Source organism: Chiloscyllium plagiosum, chromosome 40 (genome assembly GCF_004010195.1).
Source record: "Chiloscyllium plagiosum isolate BGI_BamShark_2017 chromosome 40, ASM401019v2, whole genome shotgun sequence".
Lineage (NCBI taxonomy): Eukaryota > Metazoa > Chordata > Chondrichthyes > Orectolobiformes > Hemiscylliidae > Chiloscyllium > Chiloscyllium plagiosum.
The window spans coordinates 1,645,899-1,654,925 of NC_057749.1; the positions used below are offsets into that span (position 1 = coordinate 1,645,899).

The 9,027-nt window shown below is 42.8% G+C and overlaps 1 protein-coding gene across 1 annotated transcript in view; it reads left to right on the forward strand.

Moving 5' to 3' along the window:
* The window catches only part of LOC122542645, a 47,147-nt gene extending 42,097 nt beyond the window's left edge, over positions 1 to 5,050 (forward strand). Inside the window, exon 5 of the mRNA XM_043680641.1 lies at positions 2,732 to 5,050. Coding sequence (XP_043536576.1) covers positions 2,732 to 3,285 — 554 coding nt within the window. The 3' untranslated portion in view covers positions 3,286 to 5,050. The remainder of the gene's footprint in view (positions 1 to 2,731) is intronic.
* Positions 5,051 to 9,027: the final 3,977 nt, after the last annotated feature.

The window sequence follows — 9,027 nt, forward strand, 5'->3', positions numbered from 1 at the left end:
TAATATATTCTCCTGTTTCTGTCTTCAAGGGCCCAATTTTAGTCTTAACCATTTTTTTGCCTTTCACATACCTAAAAAAGCTTTTACTATCCTCCTTTATATTTTTGGCCAGTTTACCTTCGTACCTCATTTTTTCTCTGCGTATTTCCTTTTTAGTAATCCTCTGTTGTTCTTTAAAAGCTTCCCAGTCCTCCGTTTTCCCACTTATCTTTGCTATGTTATACTTTTTCTCTTTTAACAACACCTCAACCAGTTGTACATCAAGATTGAATTGCCTTCCTATTGATATTGTTGAACACCAATCTCCACAGGAACAATGAAAGATCTTTATTACAAGAGTGAACCTGTAATAAATAGTAATTGGCTGTAAAACACTTTGTGGAGTTCTAAAGTTGTGAATGGCGCCAAATGAATGCAACTCATTTGTTTCTTTTCTGCCTGTTTCCCCCAGTGGTGGAGGGAGGGAGGGAGGGAGGGAGGGAGTGAGAATAGTGTAAAGTGTTAAGGATGCTGGAAATTTGAAATAAAAACAGAAAGCTTTGGGAGAAACACAGCATCTTTGGAGAGAGAAATAGAGTTGACGTCCAATATAACTCTTTTTTTAAAACTGAAGAACTTCAGAGAACATCAGTTCTGAAGAAGTTATTTCCCACTCAAAATGTTAACTTTCTCTCCACATCCATCATCAGATCTGCTGCATTTCTCCAGCGTTTTTTTTGTATTGTCTCATAATGCTCAATAGGGTGGCGCAGTGGCTAGCACTGCTGCTTCACTGCACCAGGGACTTGGGTTCGGTTCCCACCTTTCATGACTGTCTGTCATTTCCTCCCACAATCCAAAAATGTATGGGTCAGGTGAATTGACCATGATAAATTGCCCATTGTGTTAGGTGCAGGGTCTGGCATGCCAACTTCTCCACTCTGTTCTTGCAGTCAGCTGCAGTGAGCTGCGGTCCAGCAGGAATGTGCATCCTAAGAGGCTGGCAACTTGTAAAGAACTAGGAGAAAGTGAGAACTGCAGATGCTGGAGATCAGAGCTGAAAATGTGTTGCTGGAAAAGCGCAGCAGGTCAGGCAACATCCAAGGAGCAGGAGAATCGACATTTCGGGCATGAGCCCTTCTTCAGGAATGAGGAAAGTGTGCCAAGGCCCGAAACGTCAATTCTCCTGCTCCTTGGATGCTGCCTCATCTGCTGCGCTTTTCCAGCAACACATTTTCAACTTGTAAAGAGCCCCAGTAAAGGATTTTCCTGTTAGTCTAAAGTTTTCTGACTTGACAATGGTTGGGGATATTTTTCAAAATGTTGCTGTTTCCATATATCTTCTATGTTCTATATCTGCCATATCCTTCTCCACAATAAACACTGATGCAAAATACCTGTTTAGTATCTCCCCCCATTCCTGCGGTTCCACACATAGGCAGCCTTACTGCTCATTGAGGGGCCCTATTCTCTCCCTAGTTACCCTTTTGTCTTTAATGTATTTATTAAATCACCTTGAATTATCCTTAACCCTTTTCGCCCTTCTGATTTCCCTCTTAAGTATACTCCTATTGCCTTTATACACTTGTAAGGATTCACTCGATCTCTGCTGTTTATACCTTACATTGTGCCCCCTCAAATTTTGACAGGAAAGATATTGCATAATTTGCTCATTTTATTTTCCAAAATGGTCAATTAAAGCTCCAAAATAATTTTAAACTTTCAAGAATGGATAGATTTCGGACAGGTGTTAGTCAGACATTCTTTCCACAGGATGCCAGGAAAGGCTATTCTGCTGAGTCGAAGACTGTGGTGCTGGAAAAGCACATCGAGTCAGGCAACATCAACTCATCTTTTACTATACATCTGTGTCCTATGATCCTGCCCCACTGACGGAGCAGCAGTCTGAAAGCTTCTATTTCCAAATAAACCTGTTGGACAATAATCTGGTGTTGTGCCCAACACCAGCACCTCCACATTATGAGTGTCAAGGCATAGTGGATTAGGGGAAATCTTTATTAAATCTCAATCATGTTCCACGTGGAAAGAAAACAGAAAGTATGAAATTTGAAATAATTTAATTCTAGTCTCAGTTTTGATTTCTGAAGGCGGGTCTCTCTCTTTGATGCACCTTTGATGTCCATAAAGAGCAGAGACTAAAAGCATAGCATGGTATCCGGTTCAAAATCCTTCTAAAACCGCAAACTAAAAATACTCATTAGCAAATGCAGAACAAATGTGATTCAGTGATACTCCTTTCTGATATAACCAATCTCATGCTGCTGGTTTATTGAGTGAATCAATATAACTTGTCACTGGCCACTTGGGTGTTTCTTTTCTTCCTGGTGGTGGAAACTGAATAAAGATTTGAGCACCTTGTGTCTTTCACTGTGTCTCACACCTGCACACACACAACATGGGTGCTGGGGAATAAATAAAGCACTACCGCAGTTAGGCAGTAGTGTGGGGGGAAAAAAGAAAAAAAAATCAATATAACTGGTAAGGGAAGCAGCACATGACCACTTAAGCCAGCAGTGACGGAGGTCAGCTATTGGAAACAATGAATTATTTTTTATAATAAGATTACCAGAGTAAAATGACAAAGAATAGGTTTTGTTTCTCCATTTCAAGTAAATGAGAAAACATGATTTACGGTAAAGTGTACTTTTGTTTCTCATACTGAACGCTTTGAAACAATACTGGTTGTTTGTTTTTAATTTATTGTGGTTAAAAGTGAGATTCCATGTTGCAGATATTACTTTGCTGGACACAGACGAGCTGGATCTGTACGTGGGAAAATACTCTGAAATAGAGCCAATATATGTCGATATCTGCAGAAAGAAGTCAGAAAACAAGTATGAGATAATACATCCTCAGCAGAGCCTATCAGAGGCCCCAAAGTACTATTCGATTCAAAGTCACGGAGAAAATAAGCCACAGATATCCCCAGAACGAAACACTGAAATCAACTATTCTCAGCTAAGTGCAACAGCCACACTAAGAGGCAACATTAGATCACTGTTCAAGTTCTCACGCGGATCAAGTTCCATGCAAACACCTGAAACAAAATATATTGCCTATATGAGTGAGGTTCCAGATGACATACAACATTTGAATGTGGATGAGGTCTGTGATTGTTTTAATTTATTAAACATGGGGGAGTACACTGAGACCTTTCAGTCACAGCAAGTTGATGGCCAATTGCTTTCTGATCTGGATAGAGACATGATGCTCAACACATTTGGAATGAGTCATTTCCATGTCACAAAATTAATACGTTTCCGTGAAGGATGGAGACCAAAGTAACTGAGAATAGTCTCCTCTTTCAGAAACATTGCGATGAAGCATATTCTGAAGTGCTCATAATCAGAAAACTTACAATACAGATAGTTCTCCTCTAATGGCCTAGTTGCGTTCCAGTGAAATCTCTACTTAATAGAAAATCACTTAATAGAAAAAATAGGGCCTATGGGAAAAGTGGAGTTAGGGGCAGACCAACAAAGAATATCATTCACGATCGCTCAAAAATCGCCCAAAAGCCTAATGCAAAGTATAGCACAGCCTGAATGAAGGTTTAAATCATATTTGTTAACAAAAGTAAATTTAATCAAGTACTTTGAAAAAATATTCTTAATGCAGGGACAGAGGGTCATCATCACTACTACCTTCAGGTTAGTTGTGGTTGCAGAAATAGACGTCTGCGGTTGATTGTCTTCTGCTCTTTCTTGGGGGTTGATTTAAAAAGGACATCCAGTTTTTGCTGCTTTGACCCTTTTTTTCCTTTCTTGAAGAAACTGTTCATAGGGTGCCAGATGATATCTTATTAAATGAACTGTTAATCCTGCTGCATTCTGTGCTGTAATCATTGTCCGCTAAGAGCTGCAACTGCCCCTCAATTTCCCTCAGGTTAGAAGACAAAAGAGATGTGGAAAGCTGTCATGGTGCTGTATCCTGGACTTCATCTTTTTCATCTCCAGCTTCCACTTCCCCCTCAGCGACAAGCTGTTGTAGATCAGCTGTACAGAGTTCTTCACAGTGGGATTCAAGTGGCTGTTCAATATCCTCACTTTCCACTTCTTCAAAGCCAACCTGCTTTTCAAGGTTAACACAATGCTCTTTGATTTTTGGGAGCTCCCCTGACAGTTCACATCCTTTAAAATCTTGAAAAGAATTCCTGGAGGAGCTGCCGCCAAACTGCATGCAGGCAGTCTTTACTGATGTCATTCCTGATGAAGAGCTTTTGCCCGAAATGTCGATTCTCGTGTTCCTTGGATGCTGCCTGACCTGCTGTGCTTTTGTAGCACTACACTCTCGATGCTGAGCTCCAGCATCTGCAGTCCTCACTTTCTCCTAGTTGTTGTCACCCCAGCCCTCCACAATAATATCAATAGCATCCTTGATGTTAAAGCTCTTAAAAAATTGAAGAACACTGTCCTTATTATCCCCGTCAGTAGCTGCAATCAGCCTCTTGAATATGCGTCTTAAATAATATGCTTTAAAAGCTGATATTGCACCCTGGTGTATGGGTCGAATGAGAGAGGTTATGTTTGGAGGTAGAAGTAGCACTTTGAAGTTTTCAAATGGTGTATAAGAATAATGCAGTCCTGTAGGAATTATACATGGTTTTAGAAGGAGAGCAATGAACATTCTTAAGTTTCATTTTTACGATGAAGATGCTCAATGTATTGTACTGTACCTCTCACATGCTCTGATGGCAGCTGACACCAGTGCATGTGCAGAACGGCATGCAGACTTTGGTGCTGACATCGCAAAACAATCACTGCTGAAATCATGCTATTGCAAACAGAGGTAAGCATTCTCAAAAATACACTTCCTCAATTCTTCAGCGACATTTTAGCCAAATCAAACTGCCAAAACACACTTTATACAAGAAACATCTGTATCAGCATTGTACAACTTTACACTAAGCATATCTTTGGTGGAGAAACAAGTAAATATTTGTAAAGTGAAAGAATCTGTAAAATTAGTGTAATAATTTTGAAAATGCCATTAACATCTGTATTTGAGCTCAAAGGTTAATTTGAAATGTCAATAAAAGAAAGAATTGACTGACTGCTGGCTTGAAGTTTGCATGAGTCCACTGTAATCTTTTGCATGAGTACTGTTGGTGCTACTCTTCTAGCATGGTGGTTGAATTTCGCTGGGACAACATTGCTGATTTATAGCTCTTATGGCAGTAGTGCTTAATCTGCACCATCCCAAGGATGAAAAATGTGGTGCTGGAAAAGCACAGCAGGTCAGTCAGCATCCAAGGAGCAGAAGAGTCAAAGTTTCGGGCATAAGCCCTTCATCAGGGATGACGATAGGCTGATGCCTGAAATGTCGACTCTCCTGCTCCTTGGATGCTGCCTGACCTGCTGTGCTTTTCCAGCACCATGTTTTACGACTCTGATCTCCAGCATCTGCAGTCCTCACTTTCTCCTACCATTTTTTCATAGGTACATATTTCATAGGCTGTAAAAATGCTCATTTCCAAATACAAAATCCATTTGAGGTACTTACATTTTCTTTGTTCCATTCCTCTGCACAAAATTACACAGATGATGTCACAAGCAATATATGGAGTACCTCCTGATGTTGAGCTATACACAAAGACACAAGAAATGACAATATTCCAGCAATAGTCCTGAAGACTTGTGCTCCAGACCTTGCCATTCCCCCAGCCAAGCAGTTCCAACATTGGCATCCACCTGACAATGTGGAAAATTGCCATAGTATGTCCTGTACATAAAAGGCAGGACAAATCCAACCGAGCCAATGACACCCCTACCCCCTCCCCATCTGCCTACTTTCCATCATCAGTAATGTGATGAAAGGTGTCATCAATAGTGCTATCAAGCAACACCTGCTCATCGATAACCTGCTCAGTGACGCCCAGTTTGGATTCCGCCAGGGCCACTTAGCTCCTGACCTCATTACAGCCTCGGTTCATACGGGTGAGAGTAACAGGTCTTGACATCAAGGCTGCATTTGAACGAGTGTGGCATTAGGGAGCTGTAGCAAAACTGAAATCAATAGGTATCAGGGATCAAATTCTTCGGTAGTAAGAGTCATACCTGACACATAGGAAGATAGTCAAGGCTGTTGGAGGTCAGTCATCTGGAGTCAGAACATCTCTGCAGGAGTTTCTCAGGTAGTATCCTAGGCCCAACCACCTTCAGCTACTTCATCAATTACCTTCCTCCATCATAAGGTCCGAAGTCAGGATGTTCGCCGATGATTGCACAATGTTCAGCACCATTCACGACTCCTCAGAAGCTGAAGCAGTCCATGTCCAAATGGAAAGAGATTAGATTAGATTACTTGGGCAAACAAGTGGCAAATAACATTTACACCAAACAAATGCCAGGCTATGACCACTACCAAAACGAGACAAACTAACCACTGCCCCTTGACATTGAATCCCCCACTACCAACATCCTGGGAGTTATCATTGATCAGAAACTCAACTGAACTCAACACTTAAATACATTGGCTACAACAGCAGGTCAGAGGCTAGGAATACTGCGGCAAGTAATTCACTTCCTGACTCCTGAAAGACTGCCCACACTCTGCAAAACACAAGTCAGGAGTGTGATGCTATACTCCCCACTTGCCTGGATGGGTGCAGTCCCAACAACACTCAAGAAGCGTAATGCCATCCAGGACAAAGCAGTCTGCTTGATTGGCACTGTATCCACAAGCATTCATTCCCTCCATCACCGATGCTCAGAAGCAGTGTGCACTATCCACAAGACGCACTGCAGAAATTCACCAGAGATGCTCAGAAAGCAACTTCTACATCCACGACCATTTCCACCTAAAAGGCCAAGGGCAGCAGATACATGAAATACATGAAAACACCACCACCTTCAAGTTCCGGTCCAAGCCACTCACCATCCTGACTTGGAATATATCGGCGCTCCTTCATTTCGTTGGGTCAAAATCCAGGAATTCCCTCCCCAATGGCGTTGTGGGTCAACCCAAAACAGGTGGACTGCAGTGCTTCAAGAAGGCAGCTCACCACAACCTTCTCTAGGGGCAGGCAATCAAATGCTGGCCTGTCAGCGATGCCCACATACCACAAAATTAGATTAGATTAGATTAGATTACTTTACAGTGTGGAAACAGGCCCTTTGGCCCAACAAGTCCACACCGACCCGCCGAAGCGTAACCCACCCATACCCCTACATTTACCCCTTACCTAACACTACGGGCAATTTAGCATGGCCAATTCACCTGACCTGCACATCTTTGGACTGTGGGAGGAAACCGGAGCACCCGGAGGAAACCCACGCAGACACGGGGAGAACGTGCAAACTCCCGCCTGAGACGGGAATTGAACCCGGGTCTCTGGTGTTGCGAGGCAGCAGTGCTAACCACTGTGCCACCGTGCCGCCCACTAAATGAATAAAGAAAGGAAATAATGCAACAGGGACCATGACCATCTAACTTCAATATTGGTGCACATTTAGTACAAGCTGCCTTTGTTGTCAATCCTCAGTCTTCTCTTCCCGCCCTGTCAATCAATCTTTCTGTGTCCACACTGATGCAGGTTTCCTAAGTACAAAAATACTGGACAGCAGTCAGCTAGCAATCACACTACTGCTTAGCTTTCATTGATGATGCATGGAACATGAAACGTCAGGACAAAATTGATAGAAAGGAAAGGAGGAAAAGGATCCCAGCTCAGCTATGAATGTCAGAGAGCTGGAAACCATCTGCAAAAACTTCAGCTGGAGGACCTGCTACAACAACCACCCTCATTCACACTCTCATTTAGTCACTAACACGAGTCTCTAGCACTCCACAGCTTCACCCACCCATACCTACATAGAACGTAGAACATTACAGCACAGTACAGGCCCTTCGGCCTTTGATGTTGCACTGACCTGTGAAACCAATCTGAAGCCCATCTAACCTACACTATTCCATTCTCGTCCATATGCCTATCCAATGAACATTTAAATGTCTTTAAAGTTGGCGAGGCTACTACTGTTGCAGGCAGTACATTCCATGCCCCTACTTCTCTCTGAGAAAAGAAACTACCTCTGACATCTGTCCTATATCTATCACCCCTCAGTTTAAAGCTACGTCCCTTCATGCTAGCCATCGCCATCAGAGAAAAAAGGCTCTCACTGTCCAACCTATCTAACCCTCTGATTATCTTATATGCCTCAATTAAGTCACCTCTCAACCTTCTCTCTAACGAAAACAGCCTGAATTCCCTCAGCCTTTCCTCGTTAGACTTTCCTTCCATACCAATGAACATCCTAATAAATCTCCTCTGAGATTTCCAAAGCTTCCACATCTCTCCTATAATGTGGTGACCAGAACTGTACACAATAATCCAAGTGTGGCCACACCAGAGTTTTGTACAGCTGCAGCATTACATCATGGTTCCGAAACTCAATCCCTCTTCCAATAAAAGCTAACACATCGTATGCCTTCTTGACAACCCTACCAACCTGGGTAGCAACTTTCAAGGATCTATGTACCTGGACACTGAGATCTCTCTGTTCATCTACATTACCAAGAACTTTACCATTAGCCCAGTACTCTGCATTCCTGTTACTCCTTCAAAGTGAATCACCTCACATTTTATGGGTTTCCTCCGGGTGCTCCGGTTTCCTCCCACAGTTCAAGAATGTGCAGGTGAGGTGAATTGGCCATGCCAAATTGCCAGTAGTGTTTTGTGAAGGGGTAAATGTAGGGGAATGGGTCTGGGTGGGTTGCGCTTCTGCGGGTCGGTGTGGACTTGTTGGGCCGAAGGGCCTGTTTCCACACTGTAAGTAATGTAATCTAATCTAATCTAATCTTATGGGCAGCATGGTCGCTCAGTAGTTAGCACTGCTGCCTCACAGCGCCAGGGTCTCAGGTTTGATTTCAGCCTCAGGCAACCGTCTGTGTGGAGTTTGTACATTCTCCCCATGTCTGTGCAGGTTTCCTCCCACAGTCCAAAGATGTGCAGGCCAGGAGAATTGGCCATGCTAAATTACCCATAGTGTTAGGTGCATTAGTCAGAGGGAAATGGGTCTGGATGGGTTA